This window comes from Sesamum indicum, linkage group LG9 (genome assembly GCF_026168435.1).
Source record: "Sesamum indicum cultivar Baizhima isolate 11 linkage group LG9, ASM2616843v1, whole genome shotgun sequence".
Lineage (NCBI taxonomy): Eukaryota > Viridiplantae > Streptophyta > Magnoliopsida > Lamiales > Pedaliaceae > Sesamum > Sesamum indicum.
The window spans coordinates 7,045,656-7,067,253 of record NC_142665.1 but is presented as its reverse complement, the minus strand read 5'-3'; the positions used below and the strand labels follow the sequence as shown (position 1 = coordinate 7,067,253).

Sequence of the window (21,598 nt, the reverse complement as noted above, 5' to 3'; positions counted from 1 at the left end):
TTTAACAAAATGATATTGGGAACTCGCAATAGACATTATGCATCAAATCTAAAAAATATACGGTAGTAAAAGAACACATTTCACTTTAGTTTGTCTCATGGGGTGCTAAACAAAACGTACAAGACTGGCATGTTGCATACAATGACAGAAATTCATGATCAGTAATCCAAACAGAAATGTGTTTACCAAAGTACATAATAAACAAGATGGAGTAATATGTGCACCGAAACGACCTTCATGTCTTGGTTAGGCGCTCAATGATGATTTCTCATTGTAGATCCTCTGGTTAAGATGAAGAGCGACTCATTGCAGAGATACTCGAATGGAGTGCAGCCATCCTCTGTGTCCTCAAGTCTCAGAATCATTAGACATACGCAAGGCTTCCTTCTTTCCTACAATTTTGAAGCATTGTGCTGGTCTTTGGACTCGAAAACCCATAAACATATCAAGATAGGCTTGTTATGAATTTTGTGTCTCCCATTGTTTTCACTTTTACTATGCAAATGATTGAGAAGATCCCATTGTCAAGGCACAAGCGTCAGTACAAAGAGGCTCTGTGTACCAATGATTCGCTGAGCGGATGATAAAGCTAGCTTCTGCATTCATAATGCAGTTATCTCAAATAAAGCAAACGAAGCAATCTCAAAAAATAATGAAAATCTGAACACCAGAGCATATAGTTTCGTGCATAATATCTGCTTCGTTTTCTCAACGATGGGGAAGGTTGCTATGAAAACTGCAGCTAATGAATTCAATTGCTAACTGGTAGGAACTAACACAACGTTTACTACAATTGGTGGTTGCAGAGTTTGTTTGGGATTATGCATCTAAAAAGAACTCTTCTTTAAGGGCCATGAGTAGGCTAATATGTAATATTTCAGGAGCTAAAGTGAGACCTTCATGGATTGTTAAGACTTTTAATGTGCTCTATAGAACAACCTAAACGGGATTTGGGCAGCTCTCTGTGTTGGTTATAATTACGACGTTCATCATACTTAATACCAAGACATACTTCTGCTTTTTTGACATGGAGATGGTATTCATCTTTTTGTTAAAGCACACAAGTAAGAGAACAAATGATCACACTATTATGTTGTCAGTGGTTTACCTGATAAAGAAGACATCCTTGTACACGTCATCATTATAGACAAATTGAGGGGATCTAGAGAACCCACCCCGACGGTACTGCTTCCACTGCATCATTAACACTAGAAATCAGCCAAGAACTGGCTGAAAGATATAGGGATAGCAAGGTGTCATCTGTGCATTATTCAGGTAATGTATATAAAAACGAAGTGTGTGCTTTTTTTCTTGTGTGCTCAAACGGAGATGTTATATGTAAGAATATGCAGGCACTTCTCAACAAGACAGCAGTTTGAGTTTGCATTTAGAAACTTCACTGCCCATGAGCTTATTTTTTATTGTTCACCTATTCAGATTTATAATCTGAAAGGCTGTGTGGTGAGCAAATATAAATAATTCTGGAGTACGTACAGTTTATCACATCTCTTCACAGGAATATTAAATCAATCATCTAAATTTCAAAGAACAGTCTTCTACATTGCAAAAACAAAGTTCCAGAGGCGCCCTAGTAACCACCACATGGAACACAAGAAAACTTGAAGATATCAAAGGGGTCTAAGAGGAAGATATCATGTTATTTTGTCGTCATGTTGAGCATGCTTAGCTTGCCAAGTTCTACCACATTTAAGCTGCAAATAGCCTTGCAAAGTAGTTGGGAAGTGTCCCAGGTGCAGCCAACCTGGATTTTGGGTCCTTAGTATCTAAAAGCAGGAGTTTCAGCATGACAACCAAGATGATGTAGGAGCATACTTGATTTGGAATAGAAAAATAAACTTGGGAAATGCCAATAATGAAGTATGTAGTGTTTGACAGAAAGAGAGTTCAAAAATTGGAATTTGAACGATAATCAGAAGAAGTATTGTAGGGGAAACAAAGATTATTGTGTTTAGCATAACTGAGATCAATAAGATTGCAATTCCAGATTGTTCATCCATGATGCTGAGAATGCAAAGGATTGACAACAGATACATAATACTTAAAAAACTATTCAAATCCTATATGCAGACAAATGTAATGGACAAATATGGCAAGGAATTGTAAGAGTTATCTGACTATAAGTTCATACGATCAACTTAACCGCATAAATTCTTGCTTCAGATGCTAGAACTACCTTCCAGACGTGAAAACAGCATCATACTGTCTGCGACCTGTAGCAGCGTTCGCTGTTTACTCTTTTGAGTGACGGAAGGACTTGAAAAGCAGGAGTTTCTCCAACATCAAACTGAAATAGCTTCACCAAGATACTCATTATTGTGATCAAGAACCGTCGACGTGTAAGGCTAGCCAACTAGGCTGAGTTTCATTCATACTCTGCCCAATACCAGAAACAGTGAAATGCTGTTTACATAGAAGAAGTTCTCTACCAAATTTGCAAAAATGGGGGAGGTCAATGTTTTCACCTAGAAGACTAGGAGCTAAAACACACATTAGCTCCTTTGCACAGCAGAACAAGCACAGGAGAGAAGAGAAAAATATTGCTCCATATTCTGTAATTGACGAGATGCTGTGTCAAAACATAGCTTTGAGGTCTTTCTCTGTGAAGCTACTAATTACTTTGCTAGACCTGAAGGCTGGCGTAGCTAGAGTATAACTGAAACAATAATACCATCATGCTAGTACTTGTTAAATTCATACTAAGATCATTGCTGCAAACATCCTGAGATTAAGTATGATGATTGTCATTACACACGGTCTACCTGTGCAATATGCAGCTCCATGTGAGAAAAAGAAGGGAACATCCAAGCAATCTCACTAGACCATTCTTGGAGCTCCTTTCAGTAGCAACGTTATAGCACCCTCTATGGATACTACGGCTATATCTCCCCTAAACATCATACTTAAAGTAAACCCTATTTATATATATAAATATGCACATATCAAACACCACAAGGTAACCTATCATAAGTAGTTCCCACACTTCTAATTTCTCTTCATACAACCAAAATGTGATTTGTATTTTTACCAACAAATAAGGAGAACATTGCATACTGGCCCGACCCGATTGAATGAAGTATTTGGACCTAGTCCTCGATAGGCAGACACCTCAAGATCTACTCCTGAAAAATGTTAGCAGAAGAATGAGCCTGCAATTCAACAAGTAAATAACCGACACTATCTATATATGTACATCAAATGTAGTCCAGACAAAACAAAAAGAGCAACATGTATAAAATATAATCAATTTAACTCCAATATAACCAACTTTATTATATAACATAGTTAACTCATAACAAGACAATCAATTTAGCTGTTCATTCCATAGTCTGCTTAGCAGAAGGTGATATAGTGTTCTTCTTTCACCAACTCAATCTCACCATTTATTATATAATGTTTAAGTGAATCCCCTATTCTTTTAAAATTATGTGTGTAAATGTGTGTGGTGTAATATATGTGTGTTAACATATATATATATATATATATATATATCTGTGTGTGTGTAATATATTCTTTTAACATTATATAATTTAACCCCTATTATTTTATAAAGTTTCAATTTAGTCCCTAGACCTTTTGATATATTCAGATTTCAACTCATAATTTAATTATCAACTAAATTTCTTCAATAATTAGCAATTAGTCCTATAATTATGTATTATAATCTTTGGAGCATCACAAACACAATCACTAAATTGATTTGCTGCCCACAAAGCAGTAGCAGGCATTACCACTGCCACCACCTAGTCCAGCCCTTGTGCGCACCTTCTTATCAAGATGAACCTAGCAACAAAAAGTGCAGCAGAAACATGCTCGCTCTGTGTCCAATATTCTCTAAAGAAGATGTCCAATTTGTATATATTCACAGAGTTTACCCAGAAAAGAAATAGTTCTCAATCTCTGTCATTTTCCTTAACAGATTAAGTGCCTTGATTATCTGCCACAAGAAGCGATGCTACTAATTTTCCAGGCCAAAATGCCTACAGCAGAAAGATCAAGAAAGAAAAAGGTCCCAATTTCTCTCATCCAGAGGGCATTGGTTGATAAGCAATATCCTTCGGTTTTAATGGAGACAGAGAACTTTATTTATCTCCAAGACTGATCACCTGAAGAAAAAGGACTAACTCATACTAACATAAGGAAACCGAGCCAACAAAACTGTTGTTGCTTATTAGTCACCAGCCACAATCCCAAGTATACCTTATGTGAAAGAGAGACGCCAAATCATGATATTCATCTGCTCTTTTTCCTGTTATTCTCAAGAAAACATTAATCTGCGATCCAGAGACTCCAAATTCCCCAAACTTTAAGAGAACAACTAAAGAAGCTAATGCAGCTTTAGGCTTTAAGCATAATACACACTTGATTACCTTACCTTGCAAGGAGAAAAAAGAGTAAGCCTTGACGTTCCAGCATCCTCATCCACTTCATCAGCCAACTTGTTTAGTTTATCCTCAAGATCATACACCGCCTAGACACAAGATCAAGAACCCCATAAAACATTAACCTTTATGTCAGAAAAATAGGAAGAATATGAAAGAGACAAACATCACATAGAAACATCGAATCTCAAAGATCATAACCAGCAAAAAATCAGCAGCCCACAACATGTTATTGCACAGAAAGTCAGTATCTTCTCAATCAAACCATAAGCACATAATACACTCCTACAGAATACGTTACCTCCACACTTGTTTTCTGCCAGTCGTGGCTCTGATCAAACGGGTCCTCCAATGTTGCAATTTTCTGTCCAAGAACGATTAACCCATGTGGCTTAAACGAAGAAGGTAGACGAAAAGTGCCTTTCTTGAAATAATTGAACTGGGTTTTGCTGTTGTAGGAGGCATAGAGCTGGTGGCTGCAGAGGAACTGATGAGAAGCCATGGCAGAGAATAGTGGATAGCTTGTTCAACTGAAAACCGCTATTAGTGGTATAACAGAATTAAGCAGGACACTAATGCATTAATTTTGCACAAGAAATTAGATCTTGAATCAGTAGAAAGTCATTGCAAGGAAGATTTTCAACCAATTTATGCTAGTGAGGCGTGCGTAGAAAATTGAATGTTGGAGCATGAGTTTTTCGTTTTTATTTTTCTTCATTTTTCTCCGAAGCTAGTGAAAATGAACAAACAAAAGAAATCAGTTTCTTTTGATGGACTTTTATATGCTTTCTTTCTTGTCCTGATATCATCACTGGTTTTGGACAATCTTTTTACATGGTCTGGCACAAAGGGTGTTGTTCCTTTTACTTTTTTATGTCTGCTTTTCCAGTAAAATCGAGACATTATAATAGTGTAAAACTTTTACTTCATAAGTCTTGCGCGCGCACATATATATATATAGTCTTTATATGTATATCATAAATAATTTTTTATATTTTAAATTATACTATAAATAACTATAAAATATATTAATATGACAATTAAGTTAAAAATTAATAATCTTATCGGATATTCTTTGGATCACAACCACAACCATGTGTCTATATCACATCTTGTTCTTTATAGTGTCTGAATTTGTGAAAAGTAAGAGAGAAAATGCAGATCCACGAGGTGGTAGTACGTAATCTATAGAAGAAATAGGGGAGAAAGATAAGGTAGAGAAAAGATTTGAGTGGGGAGGACCGGGACCTACATAGTCGTGATCTTTTCAAGATGGCAAGTTCGTTCGCTCTAGAAAACAGACATTAAGTTAGTTAATCGGACACAAATAATATCAGAAAATATAATTGCGTATAGGAGTTGGTTCCAGATCCAGCTTGGGTTGTTGCTATGACATTGAATTCCAGTCTTGACGATTGTAATTTTCACTTTATGGGGTCATGTAATTGGCAAACACATATAATTCAAGTGCAAAAGGTATTAGCGAGTGAACAAAATGCAACAGGATTTCAAACGAAAACAAACCTAATAGGGCCGATTTTGTCTCACAAATCCTACAACTTGGGACTTCTGCAAGTCGATAAACTATGAACTGAAGGGGCTATTGAAAGAAACCAAATTAGAAGACAAAATAAAGAAAACCGGGCAATCCACGATAATACCATTCACAGGCGATGCTGCCCTTTTATTTCTCTTCACCTTCTTTGTTGCAGAGTCCAAAATTTTCACTTTGTGAGATCGCAGTTTCATTTACAACAATCTAGGACGTGGATGAACCCCATACCCTGCTGCTTTCATTCGCAACAGTAAGTTCACAACCTCTACACTTAGTTTGAGATGCAATCCCGAAATTGTTTATAATGATGATTGCAGCTGTTTCAGAAAGGATGTACCCATAGCAAAATCTGTTTTCATAGCACCTGTCCTTTTTCCTGTACTCGATCGGCAATTTTCTGCAATCAAGGGGGTCGAACTCACAGCTAACAGTGAATAAATACATAACATTGAACAGCGAAAACAGAAATCGTCATGTACATGGTTGGGGGCAGAAGCTGTCAGGGACTCTTGGTGAATTTTTCAACAGCTGATATAAGTTTAACTTCCAGACATAGGACTTCAAATAAATTCAACTCATCAAAGTAATTACCAAGATTAACAAGCAAAACGGAAACCCATTTTTTCAGGCACACAACACAAATGCAACTAAGAGCGGGATAATGATGAGCTAAAGAAGAAATCAGTGACGCGGATACAGCTTTAATAATCAAAAGGCCATCTCATCCGATTATGCTCTTCACTAGGAGCCGGCGAGTTATTTCCTCCAGTTTCTGAATGACGTTGAGAATTTTGATTTGATGAATTAGAAGGCCACAGGAACGAGAATGGATTCCACCGCCCCTGATTCTGAGAATTATTCTCCCTTCTATTGCTGCTGGCACCACTGCTACTTGGATTCCCAGTTCTCTCATTCCAGTTAGGACGAGCACTTCCAGAACCTTGGGATGGCAGCTCAAGGCGGCAAACAGGACAAGAGTTATGTTCGACCAGCCAAGGAACGATGCAATCGGAATGGTAAATATGATCACAAGGCATCTGCCTCGCTTTTGAGCCCAACTCAAATTTATCTTTACACACAGGGCAGTGTGCATCAGTATTAAGATGCCTTTGCGTAATTTTAATGGTTGGCATAGCATCAATTGCAGAACGAGGTGCAGGAGGTGGTCCTCGCCTGTCATTCATACTTAGCTGCTCAATCAATTCATGTAACCCATGCCCCATAAAGAAATCACTAAAATCAGCTTGTCTATGCCCCATTCCAGGGCTGCTATTGAAAAAGAAATCAAATGGATCCTGATCAGGCAGTCCAGCAGGATGTTGACCATGGAATATCAATAAAGGGCCAGGAGGTCGGGAACCAATACCCACACTTCGTTCTGGAAGCATGCCTGGTCTTGTTCTGACATCAAAATTAGGGTCTCTTCCAGTCATTCTGTGCCTCATAAGTGCTGCAAATGCATCCATAATACCGAATCTAGGGTCATGGAAAGTTTCCATGAATCCAAAGTCAGAAGTATCATTAGAATGAGCCCCCATAAACTCAGCCAGCTCTTGTATGAAGCCTCCATCACAGTATGGGCAAACCAAATTACGGCCCCGAGGCCGAACTGGCTGGCGGCACTGGTAGCACCAATGAGTGTTTCCACCACTTGACATAATTTATATGAAATAAATTTCTAAGAGTAACCTATTGGACAAACATCTGAATATTCTGCATCCAAATGCTGCAGGTTAACAATAAAAATATTTAGACTTGTTTACAAAGCAGATTGCAAACCAACAAACCGGGTAAAGCTCTGAGGGATTCAAGTAGCTCACTATTTAAGCCCCATCATAAAGCTTGACAAATTGCAGACAAACCAAAATAGGAACAATTAAGTATGATGGAAAATACTAAGATTTTATACCAAGATGTGCAACCACAGAAGATGGGTTCTTTTCTACCCATCACCATAATTTTCATCAGTTATCAGGAACAATTCTTGGCTTCAAACGCTAGATTATTTTTTCCTCGGCTACAACTTCCAATTTCATACTAATAAAAGAATAAACTACATAAAAACAATATATACATCATATGTCGAAAAATGTTGATGCTGTTTTAGCTTATGCTGATGAAGAAGTTTTAGAACAACAACAAAAAGAAAAAGTCTTATCCACAGAATCAAACAGTAGTTGCGATAGCTGCAGCATAAAATTTACATATACAAAATACTAAGGAAAAAGAAGAAGAAAAAACAATGAGTAAAGGAATATAAATGTTCATGGCAGCAAAGAATAAGCTCTAAATCTTTTATAGTTTTGTAACTTCTGTCCTACTATAATTCTTTCCAAAATTATTAACTCATTTCCATTGCAAAACAATAACCCCAACAGCGAAAATTCATGTAAATAATAAAAAATCAACCAAGCTCTTCCTGAAGTAATCGAGCATCAACAGTCCCGAGTTGCAAAAAAATGCATAAAATATTCTTAAAATTTTGGTTTAAAATTAATCCTCCTTGAAATCACATCAATCTTCAGAATTAAGGAATCGCAGCTGAATCCCCTCTTAAAAAAAAAAAGAAAAGAAAAAAAACCCTCAAAACTCAAAACCTCAAATTCAGATGAATCTCTAATAACAACAACAAACAAACCAATAAAAAATAACAATAACGAAATCGAAGCAATTCGAGTATGAGTTACCAGTTAGAGTTGGCGAGCAGAGGAGAGTGGACTCCGCAGACGAAAGAGAGAAATGGTGTATGGAAATTGGGATTGGAATTCTGCGGTTCTAGAAATTACGGTGACTTTGGTCTTCCCTAACTTGCGCGTGGGTGCGCCCTACGCCCACCAACCCAACACATTTGGACACTTCCTATACTTCTCATTTATCAATACCCACTTAAGTAAATTACTTTTAACCCCCCTAAATAATAATACAATGACCCTAAATTATTAAAGAATGTTTTTAGTAAAGGGTTTAATACAATTTACCCCATATGATATTGTAAAATGAGTAAATTACCCCCTACAAAAAGATAATAGTAATTTGCCCTCCTGTATCTGATAAATGAAATAATTTACCCCCTTTTTAGGGAGTTAAATTACTTCATTTTAAAAGACATATGAGGCAAATTGATGCATTTCAAAAAATACAAGGAGTAAATTGCTAATTTTTTTATAGGGGGATAATTTGCACATTTATAATATCACAAAGGGCTAAATTATATTTTTTCCTTTTAGTAAATAATACCTTGTTTTTAGCTTATTTCAATTTAAATACTATAATTATTATGAATATATAATCTTTAAAATGTTAATAGTGTTACTATTATTTTAAAATTCAATAATTTTATTAAACTAAATGAATAATGTATTTGATTTATTATCTATCCGATCACTTTTTAACTCTGTTTGCTTTTAAATTAAATGTATTTTTTATCGTCTTAAACACGACTGGAAGTGCTCTTTCGAGATCGGAACGGGCTCAGAATGAAATTACTCATTTACAATTGGAGCGGGCTCGAAATAGGTTCAAGTTTAATTTTATAAAATTGGTGCTACCTGGGCTTGAAACTTGACTCGTATAATATATATAAATATAAAAAATTTATTTTTTAAGAAATAACTTTTCTTCAATATATAATTATAAATATATTGTTCAACATATCAAAATAATTTATTGGACATTTATGACTCTTACATAGCTTTTTTTTTAAAAAAAAATATTAATTGAACTTGATAAGTTAGACCCATAAAAGTTCGAGGTGAATCTGAGTGAAGGGTAGTTTGGGTTTAGATGGATTTTCGAGTCCTAGTAGGATCTAAGCTAGTCAAATGAGTTTTGTTAATATCAGCAAATTTGATAAATTTTAACTAATGGATGAACTTATTTTTTTTACGGAAACAAATCTCATGAGTGTTAAACGTAATTTTTCAAACTATATGAGGTCTATAATAATACCAAATTTCAGAAGAAGTGAGTGTACTTATCCCTATAAAAATATTTTGAATAACTCAAATTAATATGATTATCAAAATTATTTGTCTTTTTATAATTTTTTATGTAAGAATTTATGCATTTCAAGAAATAGCAAAAAAGAAATAAGAAACAATACATGAATTACTATTATTCTTTTGTTACAATAAACACGAAATCAACGTCTACCTGCATGAAAATCAACACATATGTCGAAGATATGTTTAGCCATGATAAGTGCATTGACAATAATTTTAACCCATATCGTCAGTGCTGCGATATTTGATCATAACTATTAGACTAGAACCGACGGTCATATAATACATGAGTAAGAATAAATTACTCTTTTCATCTTTATACTTTGCCCCCAAAATATTCTTGATCATTAATTTTACAAATTGTTATGTTTTTTATCCAATAAAAAAAATGGAGTTGAAACTGATGAAGTTGTTGGTACTTTTTGCAACACCGTCGCTGTCTCTGGTGGACATCGAAAAATTCTTCGGCGGTGTTTTCCACGATGTACTTTACCTCTGTGTTCATCTTCATCGGATTTACAAATCATGTTGGCAAGTATTCTTAGATTTCGCCATCATCCCTTATTTTTCTACGATCATAACTTTTAAAAAACACAGTTTCTCGTTATTTTTTTTTTTTTTTCAACCATTACCAATCTGTGGATCCTGCTTTTTGCCCACATTGTGCAAAATATGCCAATATGGCATTGAAACACAGTCGTATATTCAATTTCATTAATTTTAATTTTAATAATTGGATCAAAATTATAATAATTTTAAAAAATAAAAAGATCAAATTGTGATTCAAAATATTTAGGAACTAAAATTAATTTCGCCTTAAGATAGGGACCAAAAGTGCAATTTACTGGATGAATAATTAGGTGAAACTTGGAAGACATTTTTTGTATTTGAATTGAGGTGAAGTAAAGGGGCATAAATAAAGAATATCCTCAAAAGTCTAGGGTTTTTGGCGATCAGCCCACTATAAAAACTCACAACACTTCATTTTCTCTTCCTCTTTGCCCACTCTTTAGAGCTTCTGTGTCCATTGTTTTCCTTCTTTCCATCTGGAATTATAGAATGGCTGTTACTTTCTCCGATCTGCACACGGAATCTGGCCTCAAGGCCCTAGATCAGTTCCTCTCAGGCAAATCTTACATCTCTGGGTGAGTTACTCTTTCACCTTTTTTTAGTTGATGTTTTCAGTTTCACGAGCAATTATCGTGGCAGTTGTTTGTCTTTAATTTGTTTAATCGTCTGAGATCTGTACGGGAATTTCAGAAGTCATCTGACGAAAGACGACGTTAAGGTATATGCCGCTGTGTTGGAGAAGCCGAAGGCTAATCTTTACCCCAATGCCAGCAAGTGGTATGAAGCTGTTTCTGCAAAGCTTGCACCCAGGTATTTTGCTCGTTGTCTCGGATTGTGTTGTTGTTTGAGGTTTCCTTGGCTGTTTATTTGGTACTTGGAGAGGAATTATGTGGATTTCTGATGCCTGGTGAACTTGTTTTACATGTCTTAACCCGTATCTGGTAATTTGCGATTTTGTGGATTGGAATTCTGTTGATCTGTGCCTATGGACCTGACTTTTAATTGTGCTTGTGGCTTATGGATAATGGTGTAGCTTTCCGGGGAAGGCTCTTGGAGTAAGAATTGGAGGCCAAGCCGCAGAAGCTGCTGCTCCTGCTGCAGACGCTAAGGTAACTGCTTTGACTTGGTTGTATACATAGAATCTCGCATGATGTATTTCTTTCTGCAGCGGTCATGCAAAAATAAATAATAGAATGGAACTCATCCCTGTGGCAATTGTTTTATTCTTTCTCAGTGGGATGTCATTACTATAGTCGGATTCGAAATGGGTTTTAGTGTTTTAGACATTATTATCGGTCCTCTTTATATTAGTATATTGTTTCATGATGTTTGTTTATTGTATATTATATGCTGTGATAATTTGTGCTGTTTCCTATCTCTTTTCTTTCTCATTCTGATTTTTAGTTATTCATTTAAACATGTCAATAAAAATGTGTTTTATTTGTCATAAACTGTATATCTTGGGGCATTGATCACAATCCATTTGATGAACACTCAAGTTCTGCTTGCACTTTTGGTACTTTCATGGTCAACAGTTTGGGCATATTTTTGCTTGGGTTGTTTGCAGCATTTAACTGTCTTTGCTTAGACAACTCCCATGATATGGTCTCATTTTTGCCTAAAATATTGTAGATGACAGTATATTGGTGGTTGCAACATCATAAACAGTGCTAGCTGTTTGGTTAACTTTCACTTGCTCATGTTGGCAGCTATCAGAATCATTATTTGACTTTTTTCGAAGAAAACATTATCATGCTTGATGAATTTATTTAAACTTTTATTCTACATTGTTCCGGACTGAACTTATTAAATGTTTGCCTGCGCTGCAATTTTGTCCAGGCTTCTGCTGCCGACGATGATGATGATGATCTTGACCTCTTTGGTGATGAGACGGAGGAGGACAAGAAAGCCGCAGAACAGAGGGAGGCTGCAAAGGCATCCACTAAGAAGAAAGAAAGTGAGTCTTTCATTGTATTGTCATAGTTAAAAATTTGTTGAAAAGAATTAAGTTTCTAAAAAAGTGTCCACCTTTTAAGTTTACCTGTACATTCTGCCACTTTGTATTCTTTTTTCAATAAAGATGCTCACATAGCACATGACTTGAAATTATGCCTAAAGCTGATCTAATTCCCCATGCTAATTTCTTGCATTGATATGCTATTCTGATTTTGCTTTTGTCTCCTACCTATCCCTTCTGATTTTCTAATTTTTTTTATTGCATACGTACCAGGTGGAAAATCATCCGTCCTTATGGATATTAAGCCCTGGGATGACGAGACTGACATGAAGAAGTTGGAAGAAGCTGTTCGCAGCATTGAGATGCCAGGCCTCTTGTGGGGAGCATGTATGGTTTCTCCTCTTTTTCCAGTTTTTTTCTCTTTATCCATAATTTTGGGTGGACATTGAAAGCACACTTCACATACACATTGTAATTATGTCTTAAATATTTTTGGTGCAATATTGGATTGCTAAAGATTTGTTTGTTTTGTCATGCAGCAAAATTGGTTCCAGTTGGTTATGGAATTAAGAAGCTTCAAATCATGCTTACCATAGTTGACGATCTCGTCTCGGTCGACAATCTGATAGAGGAGTATCTCACTGTCGAGCCTATCAACGAGCATGTCCAGAGTTGTGACATTGTTGCCTTCAACAAGATCTGAGCTTAAATGTTCTTCAGGAGGCTACTCTGGCCTTAATTTTGTTTTTTTAATTAGTTCATTTTCATGTTTTTGTTTTTACTATTTTTGTATTTTAGCAAGTCATATGGATACCTCAAAGCTACACCATTTGCATGTCTTAATTCGGTGATATGGGTTTGCTACAATGAGAACCACTTACGATTTACCAGTTCTCTTTGCGACTTCTCAACGTCAAGTATATCTTATTTAGTTATGACTAATCTTTCCTTTCAATCTTAAATCTCAAGTATCAAAATGTTGAAATTTCTGTTCAGGTACTGCACGCATACACAGAATAGCTGAACACATAGCATACCAACAAAAGTACACATAAACCGAACACAATATAACATTTATTATCAGTAGTTGAAGCAAATTTACACTTGGGCCTCTAATTGTCGGCCGCACAGGACACCACTTCAATTCGCTGACCTCAACCACTTCAATTCGCTGACCTCAACGTAATCCAGTATCCTTTCTATCAAACTACACACAATCGGGTCCTCACCTCTTACAATCAACACCTATGCCTGAACAATTACATTTTCAACTTTTATACATGTATTACAGAAACAAAGCACTAGGAGAAGCAGGTTTGACAGAAGCCTTCGAACTCATAAATACTTCCCCTACAGACCCACTTGTAAACTCCTCTGCTCGGCAGAGCTACAAAACATTCGTGTTCGCACCATGTCAGAATGAACTTGTTCTTCGGAGCTGGTACTTTGGTTCAGAAAACTCACAAGAGAGCATCTCCTCGAATTCCTGCAAAGATCAGAAAAAGAAAGCACTGACTAAAGCCCCAGGCTTTACTTGTAGTTTCTAAATAGATAGAATCGACAACGACTAGGAAATTTCTGAGGTGATTTGGATGTTTTTATGTGTGCTTGCTAAAGAAGTTCCATAAAGAATCAAAAGTACGGTGACAGTCTAGTGTATCTAATGATGATCAGAAACAGAGAAAAGACATCATGATGTATGGAGAACATCAGACACAATTTTACAGAACTCAAAGGGTAGAATAAATTGTCACCATGTGAACAATTATGACCAGATTGCATATATTCCAATAACAAGTATCCAGTCCTTTAAGATTCGTAAGCATAAGGGAAAAATCTACCGCTGTGAATTTAATTATGCTCAAATTGGTATATTCATTGTTAAGAATGAAAATCATATATATCAGCAAACTATATACCAATTTAGACTTAGATTAGAGTTAGAAAACATGATATGAGTATCCAAATTCACTAAGAAAACTCAGTTACAAGCTGAACATCCGAACCAAGAAGGTCAAAGATATGTAGCTTGATGCAGACACCAAAAGCTATGAAAAACCACGGTTCTAGAGAAGTTGGTGGCGGGAAACAAAGCTGCACATAAAAGCTGCAGAGTACAGCCAAAAGGCATGTATACTTAAGTTAAACCTTCCTTATGCTTAAAACCTTTTCTATTGGTCTCTCCACTCATTCTGGTTTCAAACATAATGTTATTATTTCCCATCAAAACAATCAAGATTCAGAATATCCTCCGAGTGGCTTTTTATAGGTTGAGGGGTGGCAAAGGAATAATCTGCTTCAACTGGGATTAATGAATGATTAACAAATGCTGACCACAAATATTTCACCCATTCTCCGCAGTTTGAGATTTCACAGAAATCTGGTGAAGTCTTTTGTGAGCAAGAGTAGAAGGTACGAACTTGACATAGAGTTTAAGGAAACAGCAAAAACAGATATGTTAAGTATGTCTTCTGAAGAAATTTCAAAGATCCCATGATGACTTGTGTGCCCGCAGATAAAAGAGATCATTTTTCTTATTAGTCGCCAGTTGACTATTCAAAAGTTAACAATAACGACAAAACTACCAGCAAAAAGTCCAACAAAGTATTGCCAACAAATTTAACCCCCATAAAGTAATTACTCTGCTGCCTAAGGAGTTCTCTCTTCATCACAACACCTCATCGTGACACCAAGCGTCTTAACCATTTCTTGCCTATGTCAATTGTAGTCATGACATGCATCCCTCTGATTTCTAATATATGCACTCTTATCTATTCTATAATTTTTAGAGCAAAATTTTGATATTGTCTTGATTGGGAGTGTTTACCACATGCAATAAGAATCCAAGTGGAAATAACTCTGGCCATTGGTTGGTTACGTTCCGGTGTATTTAATGGCAGCCAAGACCAGTTTTCTTAACATCACATGTTAGCAAAAGTCTCATTATCTTAAACACTGTTAGTATGACTCCACAGGAATGCACATATGAAAAAGGTACTCACAGGTACTACTTGCCTTTTCTTTTTTAAGCTTCGCATTTTCCTCTTCAAGCCGCGAGACCTTAGTCACCAACTCATTGTGGTAAGCCTGTGAATGCAACCACATAGTAAATTCTCGATGCCAAGTATATAAGAAATATAAAAAATTCACAAGCAGCACATAGAAAAACTATAAAAGGTGAGTTCAACTCCTGCCTGTTTTCTTGCCCGTGAGCGTGCAGCAGATTCCCTATTCTTAATTTTCCGTCTTAGCCTCCTCTCAAGGGTCTTTTCAAGGTCCCCAGAGATCCTCTTCCTGCCTGGTGTTGGTGTATCTGACAAAGCATCAGTTGAAGGAGAAGGCGACAAACCCATTTGAGATGAGAATTTTTGAGATTTCAATGCACTGTCCAAGGACATCATGGGTTCAATGGAAGCACTGTTCACGTACATCCCTGCTTTTACCAAGAAATCCTCCAAAGTTGTCTCTCCAAGGGTTGGCTCTCTTTCCTGGCTATTTGTTTTCCCTGCATTTCTCATCTTATATCCTCGTTGGATATCCCCCCACACCTCGTCCACCGTCTTCCCACTAAAAGCCCTCGCAAGCGACCAACTTGCTTGGCGCTGGAGTGACACTGCTGGGGAAGGGTTAATATTATCCGTTTCAGACGAGTGGCTAGCCTCGGCAGTCCACACATTCTTAAGCAATTCATCAAGGTTCATGCTGCCTAATGGTTTGCCTAAATTACCTAAATGGTTTTCAACCTCCTCAAGTGTGAGGCCTAACCATGAGTTGTGCCGTGCCGGTGGATGCTGAACATGAGATTGGTGCCATCCACCACCCAAATGAGAATTCATTGTCTGAATCCCCATTCACACTTCAGCTCCAGATATATTTAACAACCGTGAAGGAACCCAAAACCCCCTCAAACAAAACACCACATCAGCAATTTATAAAGAAGCTTAAGAATCCATATAATCTTAAAAGTATCAACTTTTAAGACCTAATGGATAACAGCATAGAATTGGCATAACCATTTAGGCCATACACACAGTTGCATGCATGCATAAAAATTTCCCCATAAATGTAAAGAAAACCCCACCCACCAGTCAAAAACATAAAATTTAAACACAGAGAAGGCAAGAAAGCTCACCCCCAACCCCAACCCCTCTCCACACACCCCCACCCAAAGAAGGAAAAAGGAAATGAAAAGGAAAGCAAAGAAAAGATTCAAATTCTACCAAAAAGAGAAAGAAAAATCCGTAAGCAAAGAAACTATTTTCAGTGAGCACAACTAGACAGTAGATGCGACATCCATGATTCTATCCCAAAAAGGGGAATTCGGTAGCGAGGATAACAACAATCGACGAGCAATTACCGCAGTAACACGTAGCAGTACAGAAACAACTACAAATTAAAGAAAGAACAAACATCAATTTACCTGGCAGCAGAGGAGGATCTGATGATCCCAAAAGTCCTGAACAGAGAATGCGGGGCAGAAAATCAGGGGAAAAATTAGAACCCTTTTGGTATTGTGGCCTCGTTCGAGGGATCCACGTGCACGTTGAGTTTTCTTTTCAGGGTAAAGAAACAATTTGACCGCTGGGGTGAGTTGTCGGATTTTGGTAGATTTTTCCTTCGAGTTTTATGCGAAAAGGACACTGATTTTTGTCCCACGAAAATAAAAAAGACAGTGTCTATGTCTATTAAGCCCAACCCAACTCTCAGCAAAAAGTTGGATACAATCATTTGGCCATCCCCCCCCCCCCCCCCTAAAAAAAAGAATAATAATAATAATAATAACAATAATAATAAAAGAATTAAATTAAAATTTGTGCAATAGACTTTTATTTTTTACTAATATTTTCATAGGTGATTTTAATTAATCGATGAATATTAATGAAATTTAAATTAAAATATAAGAATCATGTAGAAAAGTTTTTGTCTAAATAAGTTTAGCTAAACGGCATCTAAATATCCAAGTGAGTGAAAAATGTTTTAAAAGTTGGTAGTTTTTAAAATAAGATGTTTACTAACTTATTTTTAAGTCAATTAAATTATATGTACCCTTGTTGAATTTTGTAAATTATCAAATTGTTAGTATTAGCTGAAAATATTTTGGAACTTTATTTTATCCGAATATTTCAAAGTTTTCTTAATGGAAGATATATATATATATATATATATAACTTTTTAGATAAATGTAAATTTCATTACGTACAAATTAACACAAAATACAATGATGAAGTGGGCTCTAGCTAGGCCTCAGCAACAAACAAGCTCAATAATCCTATGAAGTACTGAAGCCTGCAGCGTGAGCTGCAACTCATAACAATCACCATCCATCGGCAGGAAAAGAGAATCTATTGCTGCTAAGACTGCTCTATTGGCTGCAATAAGCATGTGCTACCCCTCGAGGACGACCTGTTGCCATTGTTGATGGGGCCACATTACTTCATTTCTCTCCTCAAAATGGCAGCGTACACATTGGAAGAAGAGGTGAGACTGTCCCTCCAGCACACCTGCATCACATAAAACACACTTCTCATGGCTCTGTTGTTGCAAACCATTGTCTGAACCCGAGGTTGCAATGCACTATAAACCTCTGCTGTTGAGTAAGTTTTCTTAGCAGAAACTGACCCCAGCTCACTATCCTTTTATCAATCTTCAGTGGCCTACAATCTGCAATTCATAAACTTGAAGATAATAGTGGGAGCTCCAGATATTTAATCGGTAAAGAACCCTCCTGGAATCCCAGAATTTGTAGGAAAACTGGCTGAGCAGACAAATCAGACTTGGAAAAAATTACATGATTCTTATCTAGGTTGGTCTGCAATTCAGAAACAACTGGAAATTGAGTAAGAGCATCCTTCTGCAGCCTTACAAAAAAGAATAAAACAAGTCATTTGCAAATCACATCATACTTAGGGGGTTGCAATTAGACCTGCACCCAATAGAACCTGCCTTGGATGTGGCAGTTCAGGGTCCAAACAATTAAAAGCGGGATGCATAAGAATTAGGACCCAGCTGGGTCCGGGGTAGGTCCCGGGTCCTTAAGGACCCGCCTTGAAACCCATCCGGTATAATTATTTAATATATATATATATATATATATTATTATACTTTATCTTGGTAGAATACACATTAATAAAATATTACATCATTTTATTTGTTTATTGTTAGGTATTTATTCAATAATTAATGAAATGAAAACTTATCCTACAATACTTAACAAAGAGGAAGATGAAGAAGTTGCTAGTAATGTATAATTGCTATAAATTATTTGAATTGTTTTGTTATGAATAATTTTATTTATACTTGAAAATTTATCTTTTGGACTTGAATATTTGAGTCAGGCAATGAACAATTTTATTTGTAATTGATATGTTAATTTATATATACTTATAAAATAAATAAAAAATAAAAATAATCGGGTCTACCAAGTTAGACCCGCCCTCGAGGGTTTTGTACTGGGGCGGGACAGAGCCCGGGTCCTTTAGAAAGTTGCGCACCGGGGCCCACCCAAACCTGCCTCAATCTCAATTCCTGACACCTCCAATGATAACCAAAGTCCTCACTCTTGGACTATAACATGAAGCAATTTCATAACAAGAACAAACATGTAATGGGACATAGGATCCCCTTACCTCAACCCTCTGGCCTCTTTGAAATAACCATACACCGTTCCATTGACACAAACAAAAACTCCTGCTTTTGACACGCATTCATGTACCCATCCAATAAACTTGTCAAGAAAATTAAATAAATGTAATGCCATAATTAGAAAATTCCACTCAAACATATCATAAGCCTTTCTTAAGTACGCCTTGAGGGCATATCTAGATGGAGCTATCTCTGATTGTAACCTGCAAACAATTCCTGAGCCAATAGAAAGTTGTCACTTATCCTACGGCCAGGAACAAAGGCGTTTTGTGAAGTGTGAACAAGATTCCCAATCATCACTTTCATTCTTTGCACCATCACCTTGGTAATAATCTTGTACAGAATATTCAGCAGGATATCAGCCTACAATCCATCAACCCTCTAGGCAACTGCACTTAGGAATCATAGTAAGGAGAGTAACATAAATTTGCTTCAATAATTTTTCATTTGCAAAGAACTCCAATACAACATGGGTCACATCCTTTCCTATCACTGTCCATGTAGCCTTGAAGAACTTTGCATTTTATCTATCAAGCCCGGGAGCATTGCAACCCTCACTTCAGCCCTCTGTATAGACACTACCAAAGTAGTAGCCTCCTCATTTGGGAACTGAGCTCCAACCCAAGGCCTGAAAAGTGGTCCAGATTGACCTAACTGCTACCTCTATCAACTCCAAGGAAATTCTGAAAGTAATGTGCCAATTCGTCAGTTATAACAGTGGGATCAGTAAGGAGCTCCCTTTGAGCATCCTGAAGTTGGAATATTTTCTAAGCAACCCTCTTCGTATTAACCTTCTAAAAGAAGGCCCTAGAACATTGATCTCCCTCTTTAACCACTGCAATTTTTTTGTTTGTTATCTTAATACACTCTGTTCTTGGTTAACGAATTTAACATAAATAACCAATATCAGCTCATTATTCCTATAAGTTTGCAAGAGTAGCTAAATTGCTCTAGAAACTCAACTGCCATCTGAACATTTCGTATGAGGTCTCATATTTTCTTGCACATCCGTCTAAACACTAGCTTAAATAGCTCAAACTTTAAACTACCTTATACATTAGTGGTCCCATAAATGTCATGCTACCACACATCTGCCACAACGCGAAGAAATCCTAGGGCCTTAGCTAACTAATTATCAAAACAGAACATTCCCAGGCTTCATATGCCGCTACTCCTATTGAATGATAAGAGGGGAGCAATCAGATGTACGAGGATAGGAACTAACATAGTAGCAGCCAAACTGCTTGCTCAACCACTCTTCATCGTAACCCTGTTGGGCGCTTCAAAAGACTACTATTTCCATCACTACGTTTGTGTCAAGTGAACATCATACCTTGCATAGAGAGGCAGATCAGCCCCTCTTCGATAACACACTAATAGAATTCCTTAATCGCTTGTGTGGTGTTGTTGGAGTGGCCACAGATCTCAGTATCCAGGGTTGTATTCAAGTCCCCCATTAGCACCCAAGGCTCCTCGCGAATCTCAAACGCAAGACAACCAATGATTTCCTACAATACCCTCTTAGCACCAATATCATTGTCCCATACACAACATAAATCAAGCACCTAGTGTGCATTCGTTTATTCACCACTTTACAGTGAATCACCTAACAATAGACCTCCAAAATCTCCAAAGCTGATTTCCCCATCACCCTAACCAACGCAAATGTGATTTCCCAACTCACTATAATCAACAAACTATCACTATCCAGGGAGCATACCAACCTGGAACCTAGCCACATTACCCTGTGCAACTCTTCTTTCCAGCAACCCATAGAAACGAGCTTGAGATTCTCTCACTAATTCCTTAACCACATATTGATGGTCTCTGCGGTTGAGACCGTGCACATCCACAAATATGGCAAGAATCATATCTCACCCTCAAATGGGCTGTTGATTTTAGGACCCATGGAGCACTCACCTTGTTCTGACAGTAGTTGGGAAAGGGTTATACAGAATCAACTATTTTCTTTTTGTCAATATAGGCTTAGTGGTAGTTTTAATTGTGACGTTGACCTCATGGGTTGGCGGCCCATTAGCCTTTACTTTGTCCCTTCGGACAACTGAACTTAACCACACCACCACCTTCTGTTTTTGCGCATAAACATGAACAACACCTTTACTTGGCTGTTTAGTAGAAGGACAGTTAGCCATGATGTGCCCAAGTGTTCGACATTTGGTGCACTTCTGAGGTTTCATTCATATTAGATGTCTATTTTACACGGTACTTGTCGTTGCCCTTCTGTTGCAGGGTGCATAACCACCAAATGTTGGGGTAAACTAGAGTGGTAATCTAAAAGAACACACAACCTTGCATAATCAAGCCTGGAACATGACATAGTGATTGCACCTTTATATGCGGGCTTCCCAACTCCGCCAGCAACCACACTCAAGCCTTGGTTGAAAGAATGGGTATAGTTCGGGACTTGGTAAGAATGCAATGGAAGTATGAAAATAAGCATATTTAAATTATA

At 37.0% G+C, this 21,598-nt stretch overlaps 4 protein-coding genes and 1 long non-coding RNA gene across 25 annotated transcripts; 1 reads left to right on the top strand and 4 right to left on the bottom strand.

The window, feature by feature from the left end:
* Positions 1 to 35: 35 nt before the first annotated feature.
* Positions 36 to 5,229, bottom strand: LOC105170952 (4-diphosphocytidyl-2-C-methyl-D-erythritol kinase, chloroplastic-like). 16 transcript variants are annotated; one of them, XM_088884859.1, is made up of 7 exons: positions 4,702 to 5,229; positions 4,394 to 4,489; positions 2,781 to 4,267; positions 2,484 to 2,570; positions 2,195 to 2,394; positions 1,109 to 1,194; positions 36 to 596 (listed from the first exon to the last, which is right to left on the bottom strand). In XM_088884859.1, exons 1-3 carry the CDS (start codon positions 4,900 to 4,902, stop codon positions 4,220 to 4,222), a joined length of 345 nt encoding a protein of 114 aa, XP_088740985.1. In that variant the 5' UTR covers positions 4,903 to 5,229; the 3' UTR covers positions 36 to 596; positions 1,109 to 1,194; positions 2,195 to 2,394; positions 2,484 to 2,570; positions 2,781 to 4,219. The 16 variants fall into 16 exon arrangements, with proteins under 16 accessions (XP_088740985.1, XP_088740987.1, XP_088740989.1 ...); XM_088884861.1 differs by having other exon boundaries at positions 3,047 to 4,267; XM_088884863.1 differs by having other exon boundaries at positions 2,195 to 2,570; positions 3,047 to 3,140; positions 4,219 to 4,267; positions 4,702 to 5,228.
* A 1,151-nt stretch (positions 5,230 to 6,380) lies between these two features.
* LOC105170950 (putative E3 ubiquitin-protein ligase RHC1A) lies at positions 6,381 to 8,802 on the bottom strand. 2 transcript variants are annotated; one of them, XM_011091908.3, is made up of 2 exons: positions 8,643 to 8,802; positions 6,381 to 7,681 (listed from the first exon to the last, which is right to left on the bottom strand). In XM_011091908.3, the coding sequence occupies exon 2, from the start codon at positions 7,611 to 7,613 to the stop codon at positions 6,657 to 6,659; it is 957 nt and encodes a 318-aa protein (XP_011090210.1). In that variant the 5' UTR covers positions 7,614 to 7,681; positions 8,643 to 8,802; the 3' UTR covers positions 6,381 to 6,656. The 2 variants fall into 2 exon arrangements, with proteins under 2 accessions (XP_011090210.1, XP_011090211.1); XM_011091909.3 differs by having other exon boundaries at positions 6,381 to 7,668; positions 8,643 to 8,800.
* Positions 8,803 to 10,931: 2,129 nt separating this feature from the next.
* LOC105170949 (Translation elongation factor EF1B/ribosomal protein S6 family protein) lies at positions 10,932 to 13,377 on the top strand. 2 transcript variants are annotated; one of them, XM_011091907.3, is made up of 6 exons: positions 10,932 to 11,101; positions 11,220 to 11,336; positions 11,560 to 11,635; positions 12,366 to 12,483; positions 12,757 to 12,870; positions 13,023 to 13,377. In XM_011091907.3, exons 1-6 carry the CDS (start codon positions 11,016 to 11,018, stop codon positions 13,184 to 13,186), a joined length of 675 nt encoding a protein of 224 aa, XP_011090209.1. In that variant the 5' UTR covers positions 10,932 to 11,015; the 3' UTR covers positions 13,187 to 13,377. The 2 variants fall into 2 exon arrangements, with proteins under 2 accessions (XP_011090209.1, XP_011090208.1); XM_011091906.3 differs by having other exon boundaries at positions 10,936 to 11,101; positions 11,217 to 11,336.
* Positions 13,378 to 13,535: 158 nt separating this feature from the next.
* On the bottom strand, positions 13,536 to 17,112 carry LOC105170948 (ABSCISIC ACID-INSENSITIVE 5-like protein 2). 4 transcript variants are annotated; one of them, XM_011091904.3, is made up of 4 exons: positions 16,211 to 17,111; positions 15,678 to 16,099; positions 15,499 to 15,570; positions 13,536 to 13,969 (listed from the first exon to the last, which is right to left on the bottom strand). In XM_011091904.3, exons 1-4 carry the CDS (start codon positions 16,332 to 16,334, stop codon positions 13,898 to 13,900), a joined length of 690 nt encoding a protein of 229 aa, XP_011090206.1. In that variant the 5' UTR covers positions 16,335 to 17,111; the 3' UTR covers positions 13,536 to 13,897. The 4 variants fall into 4 exon arrangements, with proteins under 4 accessions (XP_011090206.1, XP_011090207.1, XP_011090205.1 ...); XM_011091905.3 differs by having other exon boundaries at positions 15,678 to 16,096; XM_011091903.3 differs by having other exon boundaries at positions 15,486 to 15,570; positions 15,678 to 17,112.
* A 532-nt stretch (positions 17,113 to 17,644) lies between these two features.
* LOC148786845 (uncharacterized) lies at positions 17,645 to 21,524 on the bottom strand. Its single transcript, XR_016067174.1, has 2 exons — positions 20,459 to 21,524; positions 17,645 to 19,808 (listed from the first exon to the last, which is right to left on the bottom strand). It is a non-coding gene; the product is annotated as an uncharacterized LOC148786845 (long non-coding RNA).
* Positions 21,525 to 21,598: the final 74 nt, after the last annotated feature.

Coding starts and splice junctions, on each gene's coding strand:
- LOC105170952 (XM_088884853.1), bottom strand. CDS start 4,902: ATGGCTTCTCATCAGTTCCTCTGCAGCCACCAGCTCTATGCCTCCTAC. Junction 4,490..4,701: donor GGCAGAAAACAAGTGTGGAG/GTAACGTATTCT, acceptor TCTTGTGTCTAG/GCGGTGTATGATCTTGAGGA. Junction 4,268..4,393: donor CTCTTTTTTCTCCTTGCAAG/GTAAGGTAATCA, acceptor TGAGAATAACAG/GAAAAAGAGCAGATGAATAT.
- LOC105170950 (XM_011091908.3), bottom strand. CDS start 7,613: ATGTCAAGTGGTGGAAACACTCATTGGTGCTACCAGTGCCGCCAGCCA.
- LOC105170949 (XM_011091906.3), top strand. CDS start 11,016: ATGGCTGTTACTTTCTCCGATCTGCACACGGAATCTGGCCTCAAGGCC. Junction 11,337..11,559: donor TCTGCAAAGCTTGCACCCAG/GTATTTTGCTCG, acceptor ATAATGGTGTAG/CTTTCCGGGGAAGGCTCTTG. Junction 12,484..12,756: donor ATCCACTAAGAAGAAAGAAA/GTGAGTCTTTCA, acceptor CATACGTACCAG/GTGGAAAATCATCCGTCCTT.
- LOC105170948 (XM_011091902.3), bottom strand. CDS start 16,334: ATGGGGATTCAGACAATGAATTCTCATTTGGGTGGTGGATGGCACCAA. Junction 15,571..15,677: donor GCTCACGGGCAAGAAAACAG/GCAGGAGTTGAA, acceptor TTGCATTCACAG/GCTTACCACAATGAGTTGGT. Junction 13,970..15,498: donor CGAAGCTTAAAAAAGAAAAG/GCAAGTAGTACC, acceptor TGATCTTTGCAG/GAATTCGAGGAGATGCTCTC.